We start from the raw sequence: 25,748 nt of genomic DNA on the forward strand, positions 1-25,748 counted from the left end.
CTGTCCCGAAAAGGCACCCTCTTCGGACCTTGCAGGTATGGGGAATGTTTACCTACTTTGTAGGTACTATAATATATGTGCCGATCCCTTGGAGATCAGGGAAATCCCGAGTTGGAGTCCGGAGTTTCCCTTGGAGTATATTCTATCCAAGTCAAAGAATCATAATTATCATATTACCCCTTCTTGAGACAAATAAAAAGCAAACACGTCCAAACCGGACTTCGGGATTCATAATAGCCCAAATCCGTGATCGATATATAAACATTGTAGTTTATGGGATTCCTTTTGAGGTGTTATAATCCTCTTATTTCCCCTGGGATGATATAGCCCATTTGATTTTCCCAAACAATCTGTGTTTGCCAACGCGACTTGAAATCGGTACAATATGGACCATGACAACAATATCCCACTCGCAGTCTCCATTAGACAAGAATCAATCAAACCAGAACCCAAAACCAACAACCTCGCACATCAAGGAGACCTCAATGGAGATCAAAAAGACGTGGAAGCACCTGCTAATCCTCCTGGGTCTGAGGTGACTGCCGCAGTGCCTGATTACCCATCAGGAATCAAGTCTCACCTGGCCGTCGTGACTTTATGTCTAGCAATCTTTCTCATCACATTGGTAGGCCATTCCCTGTCTCCTGCCTAGGTGCAATACCCCCGATTCTGGTCATACCAGCTAAACTCAAATAGGACAATACCATCATTGCCATCGCTACACCATATATCACCGACGAGTTCCATTCACTCAAAGATGTCGGCTGGTATGGAAGCGTTTATACCATGGTAGTCTGTGTTACCTAGTTCCTTTTCGGCAAGTTAAACGCCCGATACTCAATCCCATGGCTCTACAGCATCTCCATGGTTCTCTTCCTCGTCGGTTCTGCCGTCTGTGGTGCTGCGCCCAACTCTCCAGCCCTGATCGTGGGTCGTGCGATTGCTGGCCTGGGATGTGCGGGTCTGTTGGTCGGTGCCTTTTCCCTCGTTCCATTCATCGCTCCGCCAGCAAAGCGCCCTATCATGATCGGCCTTATCTCAGCTTCCCGTGGACTTGCAACAACATTTGGTCCTTTGATTGGAGGAGCTCTGACCGAGAGGGTCTCCTGGCGTTGGAACTTCTATATCAACCTCCCGCTTGGTGTCGCTATTCAAGTCGCCTTTTTCGCCTTCGTTCGCCCACCGAAGCGTGAGAGCGAGGCGTTTACCTCCTGGACGGACCTGGTGCAGAACCTTGGTCTTTTTGGCCTGGCATCGTTGATTCCGTCGGTTGTTTGCCTTCTCCTTGCGCTGCAGTGGGGTGGAATCATATATCCGTGGTCAGATCCTCGCGTTATTGTGTTGCTGGTTCTCTGCGGTGGCTTGGCTATAGCCTTTGCCTTGACGGAGATGTGGGAAGGTCCCAAAGCACTCCTACCGTCTCGTGTCTCCACTCAGCGAACGGTCTCAGCTGCGTCCTTCTACGGATTTTGCACCACCGGTGCCATTTTTGTGCTAACTTACTATCTCCCTATGTATGTGATTTCCGTTGTTCTCCTTTCCCTCCCATATTATCATGTAAGTGCTGACCACGACTCGATAGATGGTTCCAAGGAGTTCGGGGTGCTAGTCCAATCCAATCCGGGCTGTACACGCTTCCCTGGGTTATCACTAGTACCATCATGTCGCTTACAGTGGGAATTCTCATTGCCAAAGTGGGTCATCCTGATGCATTTATGGTCATTGCAACGGTTTTCGGTGCAGTTGGGTCAGGTCTCTTTACCACATTTACTCTTGAGACGAGCAACGGGAAATGGATCGGCTACCAGATCATCTTCGCGGTATCGTCGAGTATCTCTAGTCTCACCCCCTTGATGATGACACAGGCTGCCCTTCCCCTCAGGGATATTCCCATCGGTTCTGCCATGGTCATGTTCTTCCAAACCATTGGCGCGTGAGTCTTAACCTCTTTCCCTTATAACAGTAGGGTTGGAACTAATATGTTATTGCCCAGTTCAATCTTCGTCTCTGTGGCACAAGCACTGTTTACAAACGGTCTTGTCAATGGCCTCGAACGCACTGGCATGACTGGCTTCGATGCGGGCACTGTGGCGTCACAAGGTATCACCAACCTTACCAAAGACTTGTCCGGTGATATCAAGAGGAGGGTCCTTGTCGTTATTAATGACGCTCTCACACAGTCATGGCACCTCGTCGTTCTAAGCTGCATCACTCTTCTTGGAGCGTTAGCGGTGGAACATGGCAAGATGAAAAAGAAGACTTGATTTCGAGCAGTTTCTACAATGGAAGTTCTATAAAGTCACCGGACATCTCCCCGAAGTGGGTCCCCGAAGGTAAACAGAAACTCATAGCCTTCATGAGATGGGCACACATCCATAAAGTGGGTACTTTAGCAAAGTGAGATTCTTTGAGTGAATTCCTCAAATGTACAAAAATAGTCACGAAAGGAGTAGAGCTTTCCTGTTCATGATCAGACCCTGATAAACCCGGAAAATTTTAAATCCGAGGTATGTTATTCAGTGCTATTGGTTGTGACCTTGTATAGTTTTCATAGTTGCAGATTGTACTTAAAAGGTTGACGGACAATAAACAGGGATTCTATAAGATACACGAGAAGTGCCCTCATTAATACTGTAAAACCCGGATATAACGAACCCTGGTTATAACGAATACCCTGATATAACGAACGAAATTCGGTGCTTGATTTAATCCGCCATACAAAATTCGTTATATCCAGGTATTACTAATCAATTTCAACCTCCCCGCTCTCCGAGAGTATCGTCGAAAAAAACCCTTACTTCCCTATATGCAGCTTAAAAATTGGTTTTATGAAGAGTATTGATACTATTGATGATATTGTACTTAGTGAGTTTTGTGACGAGGTTGATGAGGATGAGATAGAGGTTATACGGCCCCAGGTCTTATACCATGAGGCTATTCAGGCTTTGAAAACCCTTCAGTTATATGAAGAGCAGCAAGAACAGGGTGAAACCCAGTTAATTAGTGCTCTATCTAAACATGAGAGGTTAATTAAAGCAAGGAGAATTGGAGGACAGAAGCGGAGGGATATAAGGAGCTTTTTTGGGGCCTGAATTTGTATGTAAACCAGAAATATATATTTAATGTATGGTACCTGGATTTAACGAATACCTGGGTATAACGTAATTTTTCCCGTGTCTCAATTGATTCGTTATATCCGGGTTTTACAGTATTGCCATGTCTCCGAGGCTAGTCAATGCCAAGTCGGTTATTGTCCCGATCTCCATGTTTCCCGGGGTTATTATTCGTCAATCCCCTCTTTTTCCCCTTGGGGAATTTGTGGATATGCCCCGGGGAGAGAAACCTTGGAAGTCTTCGCACCGATACACAGAGTAAATGGACTCGGAATTCCTAACCTGGAGTGTCCTATGCATATGTATAGATCTTATCACTTCTCAGAACTTGAGATCTATTGCAAAACCATGACTGAAACCCCCATAATTAGTACTTCTGTCATACAAGATACATACACGGAGTAATAGATCAGCATTGCACTAATCGGTCCCCCTCGGTACCCAACATGCGGGGAAGGCTCCGTTATGACTTCATCGGCTCTTCCGGAATACCCTGGGTGATGATAATCGCATTTTGAAATCATTTCCTCCATTGAATATCTTTCATCTGAAATATGAGTTCCTTCGATCCCGCCTCTCTACTGGTATCTGCCGGGGTCCCGGCATTCAAGTGTCCCGCTGGGACCAAGATGCACATTCTAAACTTGGGCAGCCTCCAAGCAGATGAATCATGGTTTGTGTTTGCCAATGGAGATCAAGTAGTAACCTTCGTACTAAGTTGAATAGGATCTTTCGAGGCGGTAATGCAAGCTCCTTGAGCAACCTTAATCCGGTAAACAAACGCCGAGATTTAGTTCTCCTTTCCGCTCTCATTGAGTATCCGGGAGTGGGCCTCATTCTTTATGAGACGGGCTGTGCTGAGGATCTAGACGTGGTAGGTTCAGATTGTCTCGCAATGTTAGTTATGTATGAATTAACAAAATACAGAAATGGCCAGCACCAGTCACGGATGTCTTCCCGCGAGTGGAATACTCGGAGAACCATAAACTCCCAAATGCTATCAAAGCCACTGGGAACGACATCAAAGATGTGAAAGCCGTCATCATTGGTCACCTGCACCTTGATCATGCCGGAGGACTTGAACATTTTGCGAACACAGATGTCCCAATCTATGTCCACGAAGAAGAGTTCAAGCACGCTTGCTGGGCGGTAGCAACCGGGGCAGACCTGGGTGTCTATCTAGGACATTATATGCTCCTGGAAGAGCTGAAGTGGAATACCTTCAACGAGTCACAACTTGACCTTTTCCAGGGCATAATCCTCCACCATTCACCTGGTCACACACCTGGACTATGCATTATGCAAATAAACCTTGCCAATGATGGACCATTTATTTGGACCACGGACCAGTTTCATGTCGCAGAAAATTATGAGCTGGGTCATCCCCATGGAGGATTGGCTAGGGATCACAATGCGTGGTATCGCAGTCTCAACATGATCCGCAGACTTCAAAGACTGTATAACGCGACGTTGATTTTCGGTCATGACAAGGAGGTTGCTTTCAAGCTCATTGATGCGAAGCCATACTATGAGTGAAGGTCTGCACTCTCAGCTTGCTGTTAGACTGCCACTTAATCAAATGAAGTTCTCTTTCCTTTCCGAGCCGATATTGTTGAATGCCAGGTTGTAGCTTTAGTTTGACCCGGAGTAGAGTGGAGGAAGTTAACCCAAGGGTAGGACAGGCATTGATTGAGCCTCCTAGGTCGTCAATGACAAGAATTCGACCGAAATATGGAAACTTTGGAAGTGAACCTTCCCGAATAGGAAGGTGAGTCCAACAAACAGCTTTGACTACCATCTATGGATCCTTGACTTTATAATAGAGCAATTTAGAGATGGTTGACACGACTCTGCTTTGGTCTTGTTGAGGAAAATATATTTTGTTAAGACAATTCTTGTTGGTTGCATATAGTTCGTCCGAGACATACATACATATTAATCCCTCTCTCCTTGCTTCCTCTCCAAGACAAGAATTTATTGGTGTCAGAGTATTGCAAGGCAGGAGACTTCCTGTATGTCTTGCAATCGCGTTACGCCAAGTAAGTACGGTCAAGTTCGGACTTCTAATCTCATGGGAACTGGCTTGGCAGATATCATTTGGCCTCATACATGCCAAGCTTGTAGAATCTATAGCAAGCGGACCAGGCATCTAATGTGATCAAAGGGGAAATCGCCGGAGTTGCTCGGATGATAGAAATCCCTCATTTGATTCTACTTCATTTGCTGTCAGCGATACTTTGTACTCTATAGTCCCTTCATGACATCACAATTTACCTTCAGGACCGCACACGCCCCTCCGATATGTGCGGGGTGAGAACTCTACGGCCCGAATAAGACATAGTATGTCTGGAACTCCGAGGCTACTTCCCGAGTTTCAGCGACTTAGCTCCGGGCGTGCCGATTGCTGAAGTGTTTCCCCAAGAATGTGGGGTGAGAGTTTGTATTTCCCCGAAGATTTGCAGAGTGGGATGCCCAAAGAGGCATGCCAAGAGGTACAGAATGTGGGATGGTAGATTTTCCCAGATATAAAATTTGTATGAATTTCCTCCTAATAGAATAAAATAGCTTCTCTTTGCATAGAGACTTTCAAATTCCAAGATGGGCATTTTCCTCATGGCCCTGGGTCTCCTCGCCGGGACGGCATCCTGCCTGAACTATACCGAACCATACCGTCCTCAATATCATTTCTCTCCTGCCGAAAACTGGATGAACGATCCTGCCGGACTGGTATATTACAATGAGACCTACCATCTCTTTTTCCAATATAACCCCGCTGGTATTGAATGGGGGAATATGTCATGGGGTCATGCAACGAGTAAAGATTTGACCCACTGGGAAGAGCACCCTGTTGCTCTACTTGCTCGTGGATATCCCGAGAATGTCACCGAGATGTACTTCACGGGAGGTGCAGTAGCAGATGTGAATAACACGAGTGGCTTCGGGGTTGAGGGAAAGATTCCTTTGGTCGCCATGTATACTTCCATGGTACGATCACATAACTATGTCACTTGATTACTCCTGGAGACTGACATCTATTTTTTTCCACAAAGTATCCCGTCTCACAAGAGCTTCCAAGCGGAAAACACGTTCTGGCAGAGCAGCAATCTCAGTCAATCGCTTATAGTCTCGACGAGGGCGAGACCTGGACAACATATGATGCCGAGAACCCTGTGATTCACAACCCACCCTCTCCTTATGGAGCAGAATTCGAAAACTTCCGAGATCCATTCGTGTTCTGGCATGACGATACACAGAAATGGGTCGCCGTCACAGTTCTGGCATCACTCCACAAAGTTGTAATATGGAGTTCGGACAACCTCAAAGAGTGGTCTTTGGCCAGCGAATTCGGACCTTACAATGCTGTCGGCGGCGTATGGGAATGTCCTAATCTGTTTCAAATGCCCATCAAGGGAAACCCATCAATCAAGAAATGGGTATTGGTTTTGGGACTCAATCCTGGTGGCCCACCTGGCACCGTCGGATCAGGCACGCAATACTTTATTGGCGACTTCAACGGAACGGATTTCAAAGCTGATCCTGCTAGCATCCATCCAGACAACAAGTCTGCCAACTGGATGGACTGGGGTCCAGACTTTTATGCTGCGGCCAGTTATAACGGACTTCCCGAGGGAGACGATGTGGTCCAAATCGCGTGGATGAATAACTGGCAGTATGGTGCGACGATCCCGACAAGCCCTTGGCGAAGCGCCATGTCTGTTCCCCGTCAGTTGTCTTTGAAGAAGGTTAATGGGAAGGTGACCCTCCTTCAACAACCCCAGTACAGCTGGCGGAGTGTTGCCAATCACCAGACCTTGAAGCATTCCTGGAAATCTGTATCAAAAGGATCAACCAGCCTGGAATCCCCCGGCAAGGCATTCAAGATCGACTTGAGCTTTGCCGATCATGACTCCGACAAGTCTCTGGCATCGACTTTTGCGATAGCCGTCCATGCTAGCTCTGACTTCAAGCAAGAAACACTCATCGGGTACAACTTTACCAGCAAAGAGGTCTTCGTGGATCGGAGAAATTCAGGAGATGTATCTTTTGACAAGACGTTTGCAAGCTTATATCACGCGCCACTATCAGCGAACGCGGATAAACGGATCAACTTGCAGGTCTTCGTGGATTGGTCTAGTGTTGAGGTCTTGGGGGGTCAAGGAGAGGTCTCTTTGACGGCTCAGATATTCCCAGACGGAAATTCAACTGAATCCCGGCTTGTGTCGACGGATGGAGTGACCCAGGATGTCAGACTTCAGATTAGCGGAATGGATTCAGCGTGGCACTAGAATAGTGGGAGACAACAAGAAACCAGAAATGAGATGAAATAAGGCCACTGATATTTTCCAAGCCGACGTGCACGATATGATCGTCCTCGGCCATCAGCGTAGTGACACGAAAGTGAGATAGAAGTGGGAGAGAAGTCAGAGAGAAGTCAGAGAGAAGTGACAAGTAATGTATAGACGATGCTGTCTGGCCGTCGAAAATCTTGCTCTTCCCAGATGTCCCTGGCAATTTCATTCAAAATCGTGCTGTCAAAGCTGATATCTGTTTCTTTCGGGATGGTCGGTGGGCGAAGAAAGAGCTTGTCGAAACTGATTACAGATACCTTCTGATCGGGGGTCCTAGGTCACCGAGAAAGCTGTTGCTAGAGGTTTCGGTGTCTAGCTCCAACGTTGTGTTCGAGGACATGATGGCGGTAATCACACTCGTGTTATTGTGAATGAAGTTGATGTGAAAGAAACATTCCCATATTGATTGTATTAAGAACCATCGACGACCACCTGTCAATGTGACGTAGCCTTATTACGATCTTCGGCGGAATGGACATCTACGGGGCCAATAAAACCATGCTTCACCAAAGCCAACTAGTCGAAGTCTTAGAGAGAACAAGATTTAACCTGATAAAGAGCAAGTATTAATAACTTGCCGCTTATATGAGACAGTCACATAGTAGTTAGATATCATCCGAACCGACCTGTTCTCCAGGTCTGAAATGCAGGGCACGGGTGCCGGTAGTTGAGCGTAGAGGGCACAAAGCTAGTGGCATGAACTTGGCCAGTGTCGTCTGCACTATCATCCTGCGGCAACTGCTGGAGTCTGCCGTAGGTCTGCTTGACGTTTTCAAAGATTGATCCCATCATTGAGAATAGGTCTCCATTCTCCAGTGCGGTATGGTCACAACGCGATACATTGTCGAAGCGACTGCACAATGCATCTAGAATAGAATCAAAGTCAATGGTCGTTCGCGCAACACGAACATCCCAGTCACGAAGCTGGGGAATACCAACTGTCAGTCTATAAATGATGCTGATAGCATATATGATGCAAGACCACTGCATGTAAGAGAGACTGCCGTATTCGGATACTGGGATGGAGAGAAAATTCTGTGCAAGCTGCCCCGCCGATTTCAAGCAGAGAAAGAGCACCTCTAGGGGAATTCGAGAGGTAGAAGATGATCTTGTTGAATGTTTCAGAGAATCCGTCGTTCGTTGCGTTCTCGATGCGAAGACATTGACGAGATCCATCTCATACACATGCATTACAGCAATCTCACAAGCCAGGTCCATCCAGTCTGCGGCAGATTAGCATCGATTCTATTGGATTTTCGATCGTTCGAACTTACTCGCTTGCTGAGATACGAGTGGAAGCGAGTGCTTCCACTGCTTAAGTTCGGCTTGAAATGATTGAACCTTCATTTCAAGATCTTGGCCATTCATGTGGTCAACGGTTGAAAGACTGCTGTGATTCACCTCGGCCATGTTTTGAAGCTGGACTAGTGGTAAAAGCAATGCGTCCGTTGGATGTTCCAGTTCTTGACCCAACGATGTCGCACATTCAATCATATAGCTTTGAAATTGAATACCATTTGGCTTCAATTTAACCCAGCCGGTGCTAACAACAGCTTTAATTAGTCACACACTCCATTTTTGAGCGATGATGATACATTCATCAGGAAAATGTGATCCGACAGTCAAAGGGCTTTGTTTGGGGAAAATACTCACAGAGTCGAAAGATAAAAGCATCCTAGGTATGCTCGACGGGCTTCTCGGCTAAAAAATTCATCGTGATTCGCTGAAGGTGTAGAAACTTTGCGATAATGTGTCAACCGAAGTCCCACCTTTCTACTCATTGCCTCGGCAGGTGTGAGGTTCAAGCCTATGTCGCCAACCATGCCGATTGCGATATGGAGTAGTTGATTGAACTGTTCTTTCTTGGGAATGTAATAAAAGTGATACCTAAAGTAAGCGTTGGTTAGTAGAGTTGAACCAAGAGTGATATATAAGCACAGTCTACCCACCAGGCCAAGTATACTAGCATTCCATTCAGGAGATCTAGGCTCCTTTCATTGTGAACCATAATAGCATGGAGAGCGCCGGTTCTAAATTTCTCACCGAGGGTGCTTTGCAATTTCCTGTCTGAAGAGGTCGCCGCCGCCAATGCTGCCACGAGGACAAAAGGTCGTTCTTTACACATTGTAAAAATATTGGTATGAGTGGGAACAACAAAAAATGGAAAGTAAGAAGTCATGGTGCGAAACCGGTTGAGGAATCCATTAGCAGCATGCATAGACAGGCCACACTCAAGTAGTAGGTCAGGGCAGGATATGCCATTGATTTTAGGATAGCCAGCCCACTTATCGAAAGGCCAACCGAGGGGCGTTGAACTTGTGTTGCTGTTATGGCTGCTGCTTGGGGTGGAATCTTGTTCCCCGCTAGATGAACTATAGGTAGACAAGCCATTTTCCAGAAGCCCCACCTCTCGCTGTGAAGGTCCTTTCCCGTGACTCAGTTTGGACTGACTAGCGATAGCAAGCAGGTTATCAACCTTCGACTCCAGCGCACGAATTCGGGCTTTTGAGCTATGCTTTGGCTGGCGTTGCCGCGGTTGCCGTGGTTGCCGCTCCAAAAATACACAGGTTTTTTTGGAATTCACACACTTCAGGCATGTATCAGGTTGGGAGCTAGGGAGACAGCGGACCTTCAGCGAGCGGCATATTTCGCACGCTTGGGAGGCCTTGTTCTTGGACCCTTCACCCATTGAGTTTAGTTCCTAATTGGTCTTGAGAAAGGCAGGGAATCCCAAGGTTGTACGAGAGCTGAGCTTAGCTCGGAGAGAAATACCCAGGTGACACGACTGAGAATAAAGTACGGAGTACGAGAAAATAGAAAAAAAAAAAAAAAAATCGTATACTCATCTGTTGGGAGATGAAGGACGGAACGGAATGTTCAGTTTCTGTCTCCGATCCGCGATTTCGGTGACTAAGCCATAATTAAGGCGGCTAGGCTCTCCAGGGCTGATCCGTGGACCCGTGGGCCTGTCACCTGTGGATCCATGGATTTTTATAAATGGATCCATGGATCGGAACAAAAACAGCACAACTCTACTTCCGTCCCGCGATATGGGAGACATCAAAGACTCCTGTCACAGAAGTTGGAGAAAGTGAGGAATGTTTTGTTGATCTTTTCGATGCATATAAATAGTTGGATTTGCTCTTCCCCTAGGACTGCTTCATCTCTACCACCATCCTCTTGTCTCTACTACCATCGTCTATAAATCCACTAGTCATGGCTCCCATCCAGTTCGGTATTATCATGATACCGTTCCAAATGCTGGACGTCGCAGGACCTGTTGATGTCCTATCCAGCTCCTCGATTCCTTACCTGAGGGGATTCAACAATCCCGACATAGCTGACCGCGGTATTGATATCGAATTCCACTATATCGGCGATGGACTGCACCCTGTGACCCTTCCTGGAAGTTTCAAATTACAGCCTACGACCACCCTGTCTGCTTGTCCCAAGCTTGACTATCTCCTAATCGGCGGGCCTTCGCCAGATTATACCAAAAGCATCCCGCCAGCGATAGCAAGCTTTGTGCGCGAACGTGCCAACGAAGTCAAGACCGTATTTACCACTTGCACCGGTGGATTGTTTGTATCCATGTTGGGTCTCCTAGATGGCCTCAATGCCACGACGAACCACGAAGCCATCGCTATTGCAAGGGAATTTGCTCCTAATGTCAAGTGGACGGCCGAAAAGAATTGGATCGTTGACGGCAAATTTTGGACTGCTAGTGGTGCTTGCGCTGGCATGGACATGATGGCTCATTGGGTCATGGAGAATTACGACAAGGACATTGCCGAAGCTGGATTTGCAGCTCTTGCTTACGAGCCGCGTGATGTGAATGGAAAGCAGGTTGTCTTAAAAAGACACGCTTTGAAGTGATCGGGAGGCAATTATCCGGAGAGCAAGCAACATCACAGTTGTGAAGAACACATTGGGGGGTTCATAATGCCAAGAAATCTGTACCTACTGCACAAATTGATCAAACTGTATTAAGCGGAAACGAGCCGGGCCTACGTAGCAATTCATCCTTAGCCACATACTCTGTACGTATAAATCGCTTAAAATAAACCCGAGTTAAATAATCTAGTGAAATTAGTATTTTTAATAGTTTGCACAGTTAGAGAGTTATATGTCGGTTGAGCCATACCATACAATGTCGTTTAGGGCAGATTTTTCATCTAGCCCTATAACTCCACGATTTACCCCCGGCGGACGAGCTTAAATCAACTAGGGCTTAAGGGGGAAGAAAGAACGAGGACGGGAACAGAATTTCATGTCAAAGAAGATAGCCTTATTTTCTAATATCTCTTTTCTATCAAAATGTCTCTACGTCAGGAGACACGAGCTGCGGTATAGCGTAAGATCGAGTCATGTAAGCGGAAGAAAGAGCCTTCAAAACCGTCTACGGGAAAGAAATGCTCCATTCTCAGTCGTACCAAACAGCATTCGCACAGCAGCCTCCATCCCGAAGATCCAACGTAGCTACTACCTCAGTCCAGCGACCGGTAAACCTCCAGATCTGTATGAACCCTTTCTCACTATCGGTAAGAGCAACAAATTCATCGCTGGAAGTAGACGGCGCGACTGCGTTAGCCATACCCCCTGATGTGGTCGTCGGAGTCAGAAATAGCTGGGATAAGATGCCACCTGTCTCCGAAATGGAAAATGCGCTGATATATCCCGAGCGGCTCGAGCGATGAGATCGGGAGGTGGCCCAGATGTATGAGTGGGAGTATGATAATTGAACTTCGTCTGACCAGTACTCGCTATTTGGGTACCCTATAACCGGACGAAGTGCCCAGATTAGATTGTGGAAGAGAAGCAATGAACAATCTCGTTACGCAAACTTACCTGGAGGTATCAAAGGAAATGATCTGGTATATGCCAGTGTTTTGGTTTTTGGGTCAATGATGTAGAGGGCGAGCTTGTTCGTACCTTCGAATATCACGTATGCAAACTTGCCTTTCGGATGAACGGTAATATGTCGAGGATCGGAACCCCGAGTCGGAGCAGCAATACGATCTAGGAACTCAACTTTACCAGTGTCGGAGTTAATTGAGTGTGTCCAAAGGGAATTTCCTGAATCATCTGCGGAGTAGAGAACATCATTATTGGAACCAATTGCCAATCCATGAACCCCAGACCCTGCCTGATAATCAAAAGACTGAGTGGTGCGGGAAAGTGAGCCTTGATGGTCGACCGATATCACATTTCCACATGATTTGTTGCCGCCGAATGTCACCCCATAGACTGTATATGGAGACCTGGGTAAACTTTGGAGAAAGATGGCCTGAGAACCGGCACCTAGGTCATGCAGAAGCCTTCTTAGTATATTGAAATTGCTCAGGGGTGATATTCACTACGCACAACTACCCTCAAGGGGTAATGTCTTCTGGTGCCGAAGAGAGTCGGAGGTCTCGATTGCATAGCTTGACCACGAGTTCACTGAGGTAGTGTACAGATTCCTTTTTTGGTGCTGTAGATGGTATTGGTTGCATTAGTTCTTATTCCCTAGCAGGTTAACTTGAAGCCTGAACAAGAATTACAACTTACATCGAGTGTAATCCAGAAATGACTGTCTTGGGTCGTGATGTTGTTTAGAAGTGCGAGAGTCAAGCTCTGATCATCAAATTCTACAGCATAAAGATAAGGGTTGCTGAAGGCCCCGACAAATAAGTGGTGCAGGGTGGCAGTCACAGGGCTGCTATAACATAAAAGTGCAATCAAGAAACTCATGGTAAACATATCTATTTCCAAAGTATGTTATGCCGAGCAGCCCTCACCTCCAGGGTTAGTCTGAATAAAAGAAATAATATGGCTCCTTTTTATATGCATTGGTCCTTCCAAAGAATTCGAAAGGGCCACTATCTGTGCCGAGTGCGTCATGCTGCCAACCTGTCTGATCCTGCCGCTATATCCGAAAGGCTTTAGACTTCGTGCTGTGGAGTGATCCGGATGAAAAACGCCGGCTTTTAGGAAGTATACCACAGGGGCCCTAGCAAAGTCGGCATATCGTCCGGTATGAGAGTCTGTGGGACCAGAGACCACTCGTCCGGACTAATACCGAGGGAATCAATGAAGGCGAATTGATTGAAGAAGTAATATCCTGTCTGGTTGACATATAAGTAGGCGGTGGATCGAGTACACGCTGAACCACGATGCCCCGAAGGGTGCTAGTTGTATTTGTCCACTCTCATAGTTCGACGGCATTTTGTGAGAGACCCCGTGTGTCATTGATGATAGCTGGGGTTTGAGGTACACGCTGGTTCCGATACAAAGGGGACCAGAGGGTTGAAGCAACAATATCCAAGTCGAAGTTTGGGGAAGCAAGGTAATAAAATGACAGAATAAAATATTACGAATGCAAAATATAGGAATTTGAAGTTCTCGGACATAAGTTAGATAGATGATAGGGGAGCTATTTCGACATATTCTCGAGAAGATTAAGAATAAAAGACTCAAGTAAATGCATCTGAATGTGGGCGACCCTCGAGTACACTGATAATTTCAAATTCCTCACTGGCCAACCATGTGTCCTTGATTTGCTGTCTTGGCCCACAAATCCAAATTTACCGATCGGCAGTCATCCTTTCTTCAAGTGCATATTCAGTGCATATTCAGTGGATGTGAAGTGGATGTTAAGTGGACTGGATTCTCCCTTTCTCGGCATTCTGTCCAATCATGAACCTGTATTCTGTATCTGGAAAGACACCTGGCGCAGTTGCTCCTCGTTCTACTCCATACTTACACTGTCTATTAGATGCAGCTCGTGTACTTTCCCGGCCCAACTAGTCGTAGAGGCCCACTTAAGCATGTTTGTTATGTACTGTTTATGAAATATCCTACGAGGGAAAATGACTTTCACGTTTGTCAGAAATCCGTATATCCGGGACACATAACTCGAGTCAGTGGTATCACAAAGTATATAACTGTTGAACTGCGTTGTAGAAGATCGAAACAGTTTTACATCGACCTAAACCTTTTATTTTTATTTTTTGGGATTTTTTGGATAATCCACAAACATGGCATTGGGATGGGTGTTTCTCTCTCTTGTATGCTTTTGGACCTTTGCTGCCTGTACAAGTTTATCCCCCCCCCCCCCCCCCCCTCCTTGGATGTTGACAATTACTGATCTATGATTTACAGCTCACCCTCATACGGCCCCTGATGCTGCCTCGTTGGCTACCCATAACCACGTGGCCAGAAAATGCGGTCATAAAGTTGGTGAGGTGAAAGAGAAACGCCGCGCACTCCGTCGCCGAGACTTCTCTATCGATCCGGGTACCAAGGAGACTATCTACGAAATTCACGCCTTGGCCCCAAAGTACAACTTCGTGAAGAACTCCACCAGCATCCTTACTCCCGAGACTAGTAATGGGCCGTATTTCTACCCTCAAAGCCAGATCCTACGCCAAGATATCCGTGAAGGCCAGCCCGGTCTGCCATTGTCCTTGGAGATTGGTGTAATTGACATTGACACCTGCGAGCCATTGGAGGATGTCCTGGTTGATATCTGGGTGAGTAAAAGCCGATCGAACCAAAGGCCGTTTGGAAGGCTCAAAAGCTGGACTAACTTGTGAATTCACCTTAGCATTGCAACGCTACCGGTTCCTATAGCTCCTTCACCGGCCTTTCGCCCAACACGCCCTTCTTGGACCTATACGCAAACAAAACTGATGGAAAGACTATCAATCTCCACGATGGACTTCCCGATCTTAGCGTATGTTCCTATTTCCAGGATTGATTCAGTTTAATGTTAGGAGATAACCTGATTCCAGAGAACAGTGGCTTGCAACAGATAATTCGACCTGGCTCCGGGGCATGTGGCCTACCGACAAGCATGGTGTCACATCATTCACCACTATTTTCCCTGGATTCTATGTATGAATGAATTATTGTGCTGTGGAAATGATATGTTTGAAGAGGAAGCTAACCTTTGCTCTTTCTAGATTGAACGTGCCATCCACATCCATGCGCAAGTCCATACTAACTGGACTGTGGGGTCCAACGGTACTGTCATCCATGGCCCGATTGTGAGCACTGGCCAGATCTTTATAGATGAGGCACTTGAGAAACAGATCATGGCCCTCGAACCTTATGTTAACCACACTGAAATCGAGCGAGTCAAGAACGATGCGGACGGAATATATACCACAGAGTCAGACAGTCAGTTCTCACCCCTAATCACAAAAGAGGAGTCGGTGTAAAACTAATCTGACCCAATGGGGTTCGCAGCTGGAGCAATGACTATCCTTGATACTGAGCCCCTCGATGGCGTCAACTACGAGAACGGTGTTTTTGGATATATCACCTTGGTACATTCTATCGATCTTTTAAGCTATGAACATGTGGCCCTGACTGGTTTTATAGGGAATTCAAACATCACAGATCCGGAATGGGTCTGGCATCGACGCCCGTACGTGTTACAGTCTAAACTCTTTGCTTTCCCCTATAGTGGATTGGAGATTATTAACGATTCAATAGTACCTAACGTCAACTAAGCATTGGCTAGGGCTATGGCAATACAAGCTACCACGGGAATTTCGAGCCAAAAACATACCGCCAGCGATAGCAAGCTTTGTCCGCGAACGTGCCCACGAAGTCAAGACCGTATTTACCACTTGCACCGGTGGATTGTTTGTATCCATGTTGGGTCTCCTAGATGGCCTCAATGCCACGACGAACCACGAAGCCATCGCTATTGCAAGGGAATTTGCTCCCAATGTCAAGTGGACGGCCGAAAAGAATTGGGTTGTTGACGGCAAATTTTGGACTGCTAGTGGTGCTTGCGCTGGCATGGACATGATGGCTCATTGGGTCATGGAGAATTACGACAAGGACATTGCCGAAGCTGGATTTGCAGCTCTTGCTTACGAGCCGTGTGATGTGAATGGAAAGCAGGTTGTCTTAACAAAACATGCTTCGAAGTGATCGAGAGGCAATTATCTGGAGAGCAAGCAACATCAGAGTTGTGACGAACACATTGGGGGGCTCATAATGCCAAGAAATCTGTAGTTACCTACTGCACAAATTGACCAAACTGTATTAGGCGGAAGCGAGCCGAGCCTCTGTAGCCATACTCCGTACATCTAAGTAAATTGCTTTGATTGTGTTCCAAAGTTGTGTCATATCATCAGTCGAGTCCTGGGATAAATAACCAACATGGTTCCTGTGCAGCTTAGCGACTGATACACTCTACAGCACACACGTGCGGGATAACTCGGGGTACTCCGAGGCTAATGCAGGTCTGCATGCCGCGATGTCACCCTCAGCAGCTCATAACCCCATTTGGAAATAGGTGGTCTGGTGAGATTTCCGGCTATAAGGTCTCCAAGTCTATATTTAATTAGCGAGATATTCCACTTCAAATATCGAAACACTGTCACAATATCATAACACAAGTCCAACCATGCGCTTGAAACTAGAAGCTAGCCTGGCAGTCCTGGTCGCTAGCCATGTGGCAGCTCTCTCCCAAATAACAGATGACGAGATGGGCTCACTGCTCGATGCAGGTGGCGTAGATCTAGCACACCGATACGCGCCCATGTGGTTCTTTGGCCAAGCCCTGAATCAACCGCCCTGCTATCCAACCTGGACGTATGGCGGCTCGCCAAATACACCAGATGTCTATGATGACGCCCACAGGACACCGGGCGCGCCGCAGTGTGATTACCCAGATGTCGGGTGCAATTGCCGCAACCCTGGCGTTGGCATCGGCAATCCGGGCCCTGCATTTCCCGTTTATTATACATACCAGAGATGCAGCGACACCGAAGTGCGCGTTGTCTATAATCTCTTTTACGAGAAAGATGGCGCAGAGTTTATCGGCATCGACACTGGACATGACTAGTAGGTAGCCCATTATGTGCCATAGTGAAATGCCGCTTGTCCAGCCTACCTCTGACATCTGTTCTAGCGACTGGGAGCGAGTAGTAATCATCCACTCTCGAGATGACAGCAACTTGTGGGTGCCATCGCGTGTCCTACTCTCTGCACATAGCGGGTACCACAACCTGGCCTGGGGCGATATCCAAAACACCCTAACGACGGATGAGGTCAACGCGGGAAACGCCAAAACCCCGAACGGCGTAAAGAACAATGACCATCCCAAGGTGTATGTGTCGTGGTCGAAGCATGCCCACTTCGATACTCGCAATACCGGGTGGAATGACCCAGCAAGTCAGTCACTGGATAATGCATTCCGGAGCGATGATTGGTGGTACTTTGTCGAGCCACAGTACTATGTAAGTTTCTTAATTTGCAAGCGGAGGAAATACTCATAGCTTTTTAGATCCGAGCCGATGATAGTACAGAGGCAGGTAAGGTTATTGAGGCTGCTGATTGGGGTAGCGCAACCAGTGACCCGGTATCGGTGCAGTCTGGTGTGTGCGAGGCCTCCTAATGGTGACTACTATGTACATATGTTCGGCTTCTATACCCCATGCCCAATTGTTACCTATTTATACAATCATCAAATCTTGGGTTTATTTGGCTACTCCCTTTGACCCCATAACCCATACATACCTCTTGCTCATTGGAGTATCTCGCAACTATTTCTCGATTCCGATCCGATTACCGTGGTCATCCACTCGTTCACTGGAATTCTCCATTCCGCTCCACTTGGGGAGACCATCGGGAAGGTCTAGCGCGCGTGACTTATAGAAGATATGACATCTAGCGTGAGCGTTAGTTTGCACTTATAGAGTAAGTAGTAGGACATGCATATACGCTGGCTTAAATATCTCCCTCTTCTCCCTTTTCTCCTGGCTAGATCCCTCGAGTTCAATCAATCCAGGGAAGATCAAACACATATTCCGGCCTTCATCCATGATAGGTGTCCGGCAATTGCCACAGGACACCTTGGTAGGCAACACATGATCCTGACTTTCATGTGTAGAAGAATAAAATACCAGACCGCTCGTGCCACTGGTAAATGATATATCGTCCTTATGGAAAATAGCCGCCCATTGAAGAGGAGCTCCGTGGGTAACCTGGCACACCCGACAATGGCAGTATTTGGCATTGATTGGTTTCTCTCGCTTTAAGAGATACGTGATATTTCCACAGAAACACTTTCCACGCCACTTGATTGGGCCAAACTGTTCCTCAGATTGTACTTCATACGGTGGAAGATGCTTCCAGTGTCCTTCGGGTGTGGATTCTGGGAGTGTGTTGGTATGTGCTGGCCAGGGAAGAGGATCGATGAAGTTTCGACTTATTTCTGTCATGATGTGTGTGGTTTTGGTATGTGAATTGAGTATATAAGGTAATTGAAAGTCTGCGTTTTGCTTTTCCCAGTCTTTGCTGAGGTTTATATGGACGATAACCACAATGATGTCAGTCAATAGCCAATGACCAAGATAAATTAAATCAATTCAATAATTGTATGTCCCTCATTTTGTTCCACTGAATTTCAGAAATTTCTTAAAAATGACGCTGTTGAGTGATGTCATGTGAATTCTCCTCGGGATCTCCTTGGGAGGTCGCTTGAATCGTCTTTCCCCATAATATTTGACCTATGAGAAGTCATTATATGTCACTTGTCTTCAAAGTCTTTCATATGGAGGATCTTCAGGATCTAACAGATATGATGAAACCCCCTTAGACTGAAACGCCCGTGTTTCATGTTCCGGGGGGGCTGAAAGGGGGGGGAACATGGTTAACGGACCCTGCATTAACGCGCTTTGTCCCTGTCACCTCCCCTCTTTTAATATTCACCTTCTTCCACCTCCCAGTCAGAATGGGCTTTTTTGACAAGCTGCGGCGAAGCTCACGAAGAAGCTCAAGGCGAAGTGACCGAGAAACGACCGACCCGCCATCGCCCCGCGTTAACGTGCCCGCCCGAGATTACACCAAACAGTTACCTCGGCCAGTATTGACACGCATTTTCTCCTTTGTTTGTCCTCACACCGTCGACAACACATATGGCACCTCCGAGGAATCTGCCAGCGATGGCTGTATGTTATGCGACATGCGCGATCTGGCACACTGTAGCCTCGTGAGCAAGAGATGGTTTTTGGATGCGCGGGCGCTTCTGTAGGAGATCCTCGGGCCTTTTGACAAGTGCGAAACTAATACCGGTCTTGCCACTAGTTATACCAACGTCCGAATCGACCCCGTCCATTACTGCGAACTTGAAATCGAATTAGCCGCCAAGCGAAAACGCCGCTCGTTCTTTGACCGCAATGGCGATCCTATCGATGCCCCGCAAGTTCGCCTAGAAATGTTCATGCGAACGGTGAGAGAGTCCCAGGGGCTAGGGAATATGGTGCTGTCGCTCCGAATGCCATACATGACCCGCGAGGCTAACAAAGCCAACGTGGCCCGGACTATCTCGGTCCTTCCTAATCTCCGCTTTGTGGATCTGCCGGTGGGTTTGTACAGCGACGAGGCATCATGTCTACCCTTGAAACAGGAGTTGATGGCCCGATGCCCCGAGTTGCGTCGGATGGCCTATCGCCAAGGCGCCGAGGGCAGTTTTGCACGTCTGCCTGGGTCTCAGCTATGGATGAATTTGGAGGTGCTGGAGCTATCTGGAGTTCACATGGAGGCTAGTACTTTACGCGCCGGACTGGGTTCATTCCCCCATCTTCGTGAGCTCACGCTCGAAGATCTCGATTGGCTTGATGATTCCGCATTTGCAGTGAACGTGCCTCTTCCGCCATTCCCGTCAGTTCAGTCTCTTACACTTCGCAATACCCCTAATGTCACGGCAAGCGGGCTTGCCGCGTTCCTTTCCTTGCCAGCGAACCGAGCGACTTTGGGATCTTTGATATTATCTTCTACCGGCATTGCTCCGTCACAACTACATTATATTCTTTCCGCCGCTCCGCGACTCCAGAGTCTTTCTGTCATCCAGGAGGTCTCTCGCTCGTTCCCCATGGAGCAGATTCCTCCCATGGCATCGAGGTCGCTGAATCTCCTGCACTACGAGCTCACATCCGAAACCGATAATCATGGAATGCCACCAGTGGTATCCTCATATTATACCTATCTTATTTCGTCATTGGTGTCCCGAGCCTTACCAGCCCTTCGAGATTTATATGTTCGTGATTCCTCATTCCCAGATACATTGTTGCTCATGCCCCCACCACGACTCTTCGGCGGTGGTGAAAACGGCCCGCAGATGCGGGGCGGTCTTTCGCAACCCCTGAATGTGTACAGCAAGGGTCTGGATGAGTTTGAGTGGAACTTTACACCGTACGACCCCAGCCCGGCACCCGGACGCCGCCGCGACTCAAGCACGCGCCCCGTGAGCTTCCACGAGGCCCAGCTAAACCGGTCTTGGGGCGGCGATGCTCGCAAGAGCGTGCTTGTGGGGAACGGGTTTGGTGGGTTCCTGGCTGTTCCGGCTGATGAAGAGCGACCAATGAGTAGCCAGGGACACCAAGTGCGGTTAAGCAAACAGGATATATGGCGATGAGGTTCTTATATATGGATGGATTCCACTGTGTGGAATGACCAGTATTTTGAGATATTTGGCCCAAGGGCAAAAGTGCGTCTAGCGGGATGAGGATCGCGATTCATGAAATGATGATTTGAGTATATAGGTCAGGTCTCTAAGGGAAATGTTCAGTTTCATTCAAGCATAATTGGGCGATATACATGCGTGGCTATTCCGCGGATTCGCTCTGTTCTGGCCATCCTTCTGGCAGCTGTAAACCGCGCCATACCCACTGGTTCTGGATATCGCTGTCCGTCATATTACAATAACCGTATGTCTGGCAATAACATTCACGTTGGTCGAGACAATACTGAGCCGGTTTTCCAAAGATCACTGTAACAAACGGCAGAGGTTAGCAAGAGATCATCAAGAGATCAGTGCGAACAAGAGTGACCCACTATGCCATGAATACTCCAGAATACGTCCACTGATGCCCGCCTCCAAATCCGTGTCCATCAACCACCGCTGCAAACGAACATAATGCTCAAGACTTTGCTCATGAATCTTCGTCTTGGATAAAGCAAATTGACTACAACACGGCGTCCCGACAACCTCCGGGACCTCCGCGCGCGGAAACAACTCCATGAACCGATCGGGATACTCGACCGCGGTGGGATGTCCTTCATCGTTTGGTCTCTCGCGGAGATAGCGAGCGGGTTCAAGCTCCCTGGGACAGCCGACGCTCCAAGCGCAGCGCAGATTCACATAACCAGCCTCCTGGACAAAGTCGAGGTTGAGATGGGAGATGGAGATGACCGAGTCATAGAGCGGGTTATCGACATGCCATTGGTAGCGGCCGGCGTGCAGGAAGACCGATACTTCAGGAAGGGACCAATAACGATCAATAATATAGCTGTCATGAAAAGGGCGATTAGTATGACACCAAGCTTGGGATTGAAGAAGTCGAAATATCAAAGACATACGTCAGATATACCATAGCCTCATTGCCCTTATTTACGGGAACGGTCAAGCCAACCTCGTCGTGTTTCGCATCAGCACGATAGATATTCACCTGCCAGTCCGACAGATGCTCCTCAACCCAGGACATATTGCTAGCCTGCATAGCGGCGAGAACCAACTCCTTCTCCACTGGTTGTAGAGTATCGGGAACGAAGCGGTCCTCATCGCCGGCCACAATGATACCTTGAATGGCCGTCCAGCTTGTACCTAGAACCGGTCCTCGGTCGAGAATGAGTTGATATGATAGAAGCAGTAAAGTCACAGCTAGACCGAGGTAAATGAAGACCCGCGACCGTGAAACACTGAGATCGCGGGGGAACGCGCAATCCCGAAGCGGGGAAGAGAACGACCTCATTGCATTGCATTTATATTTATATAAAGGGACAAAAGAGGTACAAGGGGTTAATGGACAAAATAGACAATGGACGATAGACAAAGTTCAGGACAGAAAGACGAATATAACAGGGCAGGCATTCTGACGTAGTGAACTGGGTGGATGTTCCATGGTTACATGTGTCGACTTGGGGAAGTAACTCCATATGTAACTAGCAGATGCATCTTACAAAAGTACCAATATATCATGAATATCACGAATAACAATGGTTTAATCTTGTATCCACAGCTATTTAAAGGGTTGGCAAACTCAGGGCTGAAGGGGACTAAGACCGCAAACGGACATGCCGGGGGTACGTTGATAGTACATCGATGTATACATTAGTACTACATATGCATACTGTAGTACTGAGTGTATCATCACCCATTCAATTGGTTTATCTCAGGGTAGTAGATACATATATGTATTTCAAATTAGTCAATTGGATCAACTCACACCTTATCGATGAGCTCTCTAGGGCTCATTGACGATAAATCGCCGAAAATGGCTGCCTTCCGGTTTGGGCTCTCAGGGCATCTAATCCTTAGTCAGCATCATTTCACGTGCGCGGAATATACACCCGTGGACCCGCTTTTAGGGCAGATCATGTATGGATGTTGGGGGCACACGAGCTGTCACGTTTGGATGGCTATTTCGGTCTATAATAGATCATACTTGTCTAGATATACGCTTGATATATTTACTAACAGCCTTTTCGATATAGTTCAAGACTATAGGTATATAATATAACCCTCGAAACCTATAAGTAAGTTAATATTTATAATTTCTTACAAGAGATTATTTCCTACTATCTTTTATAGGAATAGAATAAAAGAAAGAAAGAGATGGATGATGATGATGCTGTTACAACCTGCCCCTAGACTGGCCGAGTTACACACTGGGCCAAAAAGACCACTATATCTGAACATTACGCTCAGATAGTCCAGGCTCCGTTATATATAGTGCGTGTCATGACAGATGCTGTGATTACTATGATGTGATTGTTCCTTGTTTATATGTCTCTTTTTGATCTTTTATGACAATCTTATTTTAAAGCAGCACTTCAAATAACAGTTCTATATGCGTAGAAATACAGACAAAAGAAAAAGGAGTAAAAAGAACGAATAATGCTCAAAAGCAATGTTAGTAGATGACTTCACCTGAGTTCATCATTTCCAAGGTCAACTCTAAAGTCCCTCTATCACATCAGCCATGCTCGGGCGGGTCCTCAAATTGTACCGGGTTTGGGTAGACGAAGACGATGCACGAGATTTGTCTCCAGCAGAAAGGAACGTGGACCGGGCCGCCTGTTGTTGAGCTGAGGTCGGTGCAGAAAGGGCCGCTCTCAGGCCGGAAGCAGTAAAGTCTACGACCATCTCTGAGTTCATTGACTCTGGAAGAAAATCAATCTCCTGAGGAATAGTCACATAGTTATCCATTCCGGGGAAGATCGAGTCCATGTACTGGGGTTGAGTAAAGAATGCACTGTCCATAGAATCCTGTGAAGTCAGTCCAGAGAAGTCGATATCGGGCAGACCCGCCATATCAAAAGAGTTGAGGTCTGTTAGGTCTAAATCCATATCCATGGGTAAGTCCAGGCAGGATGGATCGAAGGACTCCAAGTCCAAAGTGTCATCATTCAAAAACTGAGTGAAATCCACATTGGCCAGGTCCTCTCCCGTCCAGTTCATTACCTGTGTCAAGTCCAATGCATTCGCAGTTGGTTCACCCATAGCATCATCATTCAAAAGCGAGCTGAAGTCAATATCGGGTACATCCGCTCCGCTCCAGTCCATGGTGTTTGTCCAGTCAATATCATTCAAATCGGCTAGGCCTGTGGAATATTCCTCTGGTAGTTGCGCAGCGATCTGATCCATAGTGTTATCAAGTAGAGCCTCGCTAAGGAAGTTAAACTCCTCTGTCTGTTCTAGGGTCAACTGGGGGATAACTGGGGTCTGCTTCACTGAAGCCTGACTGCTCGAGTTGAACGATGAGCGTGCCTGGCTGCGTTGCAATGAGGTCCGCGGGGTAGCAAAAGTTCCAGTGGAGGTACGCTGAGGGGATGGGGTCCATGTAGGTGTGTTAGAAGGTCGCTGGTCATTGAAATCCTTGAAGGGCAATGGCTGCAAGTAAGTAACATACTGATAGTTTGAGCGTTTGGGGTCTACCACCTGTGGAGCCAGTGGAGTCTGCATATAGGGATGAAGGGACCGCATGGGCTCTGAGTTACCCGGGAACTGAATAGTTGGAACTGTGATATCAATAGTGTCCAACCACAGTCCCAGGGCCAAGTCCCCATTAAACTTGGGGCTTTTTCGGCGTAGCTCAGCAAACTCCGACTCGCCAAAAACTCTCACCTTCTTTCCGTTTCGTGTGATCTGCTGGGGGTTCAGTCGGTAATATCCGCAATACCTAAGAACTGCAGGAAGCACCAGCTCAGGGCGGTAGTCCTTGACAGATTTCAAACCAGTAATCTGGAAGTTTTTGCTCCCGTCAGGAATAGGTTCCCTACTATATACTGCTTGAACGGCATACTGCAAAACGAAAGCCGGAGCAGTATCCATGAGATCACGGAATCTGCGGAAGGCAAGAGCCTGGAGGTCAGTAATTCTAAGAAGAAGGGCAGTTTGAAACATGGCCAAGTGAATGCGCAAGAGCTGACAGATCTGAGGACAAGTCACACAGCCACCAGGGCAGAGCCGAATCGAGTAATCTCTCAAGTCGACTTCTTCCACTGAATAGTCACCAGTATAAAAGAAATTAAGAAGGCTATCAATCTGCTCAACACGTACCAAATCAGGAAGAACCAGCTTCTGTTTATCTCCAGTCTTGTGAATTCGCCAGTCAATCCAACGGGTCGACTTACGAATGACATCCAGGTGCACATTCCAACTGCGTCTGCCGGTGTTTGGGTGTCGCAGCTTGAAATCGGGTTTGTGGGTCTCAAAGTAGCTATGGAAATGTTAGTACATATCCTTTTTTTTTTATTAGGAGGGATGTTCTTTGTCACTTACTCCTGCTGCTCCTCTTGGAGTTGAGCCTTGCGGTTGCCCAACTCACCCCAACCCAGCCAAACGCGGGGCAGACCGGAATGAGCGTTGCAATGGTGATGGGCAGGCATGGTTACGGTAAGAGACTCTCTGAATAAACTGTGTCAGTTGGCTTGAATGAGTTTTGGTAGTAAATACTGAGAATGCGATTGTAGATGTGAAGTGTGATGAAGAATGAGGATTGTGCCGGGACAACGAGGCTCTTAAATACTCGAGAGAACACTTGCTGTTTCACAAAGGTATTGATTCCTTGGAATCTAAACAATGCCAATAAAGTCATCAAAGCCAATAAAGAGTCTATAAATACTCGGGTGAATATTAAACGCTAACGTTCTTTGTTCTTCGACTATCCTGCGACACACGACCCTTGGACTCAGATCAAATACCGATTTCTGATTGAATAGATACTATTTCTGTTCTTGTTATAGTTATATCTAAACATGGCCATTGTGTTTCTATGCC

At 47.1% G+C, this 25,748-nt stretch overlaps 12 protein-coding genes across 12 annotated transcripts; 7 read left to right on the plus strand and 5 right to left on the minus strand.

Annotated features, from left to right (window-relative positions):
* Positions 1–385: 385 nt before the first annotated feature.
* N7455_003683 (MDR family MFS transporter) lies at positions 386–2,264 on the plus strand (the record flags this gene model as incomplete). The annotated part of the gene is given in 5 exon segments (XM_065604543.1): positions 386–625; positions 697–792; positions 808–1,514; positions 1,583–1,933; positions 1,994–2,264. The coding sequence occupies 5 exon segments, from the start codon at positions 386–388 to the stop codon at positions 2,262–2,264; spliced, it is 1,665 nt and encodes a 554-aa protein (XP_065462094.1).
* Positions 2,265–3,667: 1,403 nt separating this feature from the next.
* On the plus strand, positions 3,668–4,649 carry N7455_003684 (N-acyl homoserine lactonase family protein; the record flags this gene model as incomplete). Its single annotated transcript, XM_040958675.2, has 3 exons — positions 3,668–3,786; positions 3,840–3,987; positions 4,041–4,649. 3 exons carry the CDS (start codon positions 3,668–3,670, stop codon positions 4,647–4,649), a joined length of 876 nt encoding a protein of 291 aa, XP_040810939.2.
* Positions 4,650–5,711: 1,062 nt separating this feature from the next.
* Positions 5,712–7,399, plus strand: N7455_003685 (glycoside hydrolase family 32 protein; the record flags this gene model as incomplete). The annotated part of the gene is made up of 2 exons (XM_040958586.2): positions 5,712–6,098; positions 6,164–7,399. The coding sequence occupies 2 exons, from the start codon at positions 5,712–5,714 to the stop codon at positions 7,397–7,399; spliced, it is 1,623 nt and encodes a 540-aa protein (XP_040810894.2).
* A 675-nt stretch (positions 7,400–8,074) lies between these two features.
* On the minus strand, positions 8,075–10,151 carry N7455_003686 (uncharacterized protein; the record flags this gene model as incomplete). The annotated part of the gene is made up of 4 exons (XM_040958623.2): positions 8,075–8,685; positions 8,737–9,005; positions 9,116–9,349; positions 9,412–10,151. The coding sequence occupies 4 exons, from the start codon at positions 10,149–10,151 to the stop codon at positions 8,075–8,077; spliced, it is 1,854 nt and encodes a 617-aa protein (XP_040810950.2).
* Positions 10,152–10,678: 527 nt separating this feature from the next.
* Positions 10,679–11,338, plus strand: N7455_003687 (DJ-1/PfpI family protein; the record flags this gene model as incomplete). Its single annotated transcript, XM_040958647.2, has 1 exon — positions 10,679–11,338. The coding sequence occupies one exon, from the start codon at positions 10,679–10,681 to the stop codon at positions 11,336–11,338; it is 660 nt and encodes a 219-aa protein (XP_040810995.2).
* Positions 11,339–11,885: 547 nt separating this feature from the next.
* Positions 11,886–13,195, minus strand: N7455_003688 (lactonase family protein; the record flags this gene model as incomplete). Its single annotated transcript, XM_065604544.1, has 4 exons — positions 11,886–12,238; positions 12,311–12,709; positions 12,827–12,935; positions 13,013–13,195. The coding sequence occupies 4 exons, from the start codon at positions 13,193–13,195 to the stop codon at positions 11,886–11,888; spliced, it is 1,044 nt and encodes a 347-aa protein (XP_065462095.1).
* Positions 13,196–14,492: 1,297 nt separating this feature from the next.
* Positions 14,493–16,390, plus strand: N7455_003689 (uncharacterized protein; the record flags this gene model as incomplete). Its single annotated transcript, XM_065604545.1, has 8 exons — positions 14,493–14,511; positions 14,606–14,976; positions 15,051–15,179; positions 15,245–15,340; positions 15,409–15,625; positions 15,695–15,774; positions 15,830–15,875; positions 15,972–16,390. 8 exons carry the CDS (start codon positions 14,493–14,495, stop codon positions 16,388–16,390), a joined length of 1,377 nt encoding a protein of 458 aa, XP_065462096.1.
* Positions 16,391–16,868: 478 nt separating this feature from the next.
* Positions 16,869–17,861, plus strand: N7455_003690 (uncharacterized protein; the record flags this gene model as incomplete). Its single annotated transcript, XM_040958633.2, has 3 exons — positions 16,869–17,308; positions 17,376–17,703; positions 17,751–17,861. The coding sequence occupies 3 exons, from the start codon at positions 16,869–16,871 to the stop codon at positions 17,859–17,861; spliced, it is 879 nt and encodes a 292-aa protein (XP_040810980.2).
* Positions 17,862–18,009: 148 nt separating this feature from the next.
* On the minus strand, positions 18,010–18,687 carry N7455_003691 (GFA family protein; the record flags this gene model as incomplete). The annotated part of the gene is made up of 2 exons (XM_040958578.2): positions 18,010–18,133; positions 18,188–18,687. The coding sequence occupies 2 exons, from the start codon at positions 18,685–18,687 to the stop codon at positions 18,010–18,012; spliced, it is 624 nt and encodes a 207-aa protein (XP_040810958.2).
* Positions 18,688–19,199: 512 nt separating this feature from the next.
* N7455_003692 (F-box domain protein) lies at positions 19,200–20,882 on the plus strand (the record flags this gene model as incomplete). The annotated part of the gene is made up of 2 exons (XM_040958553.2): positions 19,200–19,495; positions 19,553–20,882. 2 exons carry the CDS (start codon positions 19,200–19,202, stop codon positions 20,880–20,882), a joined length of 1,626 nt encoding a protein of 541 aa, XP_040810930.2.
* A 190-nt stretch (positions 20,883–21,072) lies between these two features.
* On the minus strand, positions 21,073–22,218 carry N7455_003693 (DUF3431 domain-containing protein; the record flags this gene model as incomplete). The annotated part of the gene is made up of 3 exons (XM_040958591.2): positions 21,073–21,236; positions 21,302–21,756; positions 21,827–22,218. 3 exons carry the CDS (start codon positions 22,216–22,218, stop codon positions 21,073–21,075), a joined length of 1,011 nt encoding a protein of 336 aa, XP_040810899.1.
* Positions 22,219–23,423: 1,205 nt separating this feature from the next.
* N7455_003694 (uncharacterized protein) lies at positions 23,424–25,357 on the minus strand (the record flags this gene model as incomplete). The annotated part of the gene is made up of 2 exons (XM_040958622.2): positions 23,424–25,188; positions 25,251–25,357. 2 exons carry the CDS (start codon positions 25,355–25,357, stop codon positions 23,424–23,426), a joined length of 1,872 nt encoding a protein of 623 aa, XP_040810993.2.
* Positions 25,358–25,748: the final 391 nt, after the last annotated feature.

This window comes from Penicillium solitum, assembly GCF_028829755.1.
Source record: "Penicillium solitum strain IBT 25940 chromosome Unknown utg000002l_segment0_segment0, whole genome shotgun sequence".
Lineage (NCBI taxonomy): Eukaryota > Fungi > Ascomycota > Eurotiomycetes > Eurotiales > Aspergillaceae > Penicillium > Penicillium solitum.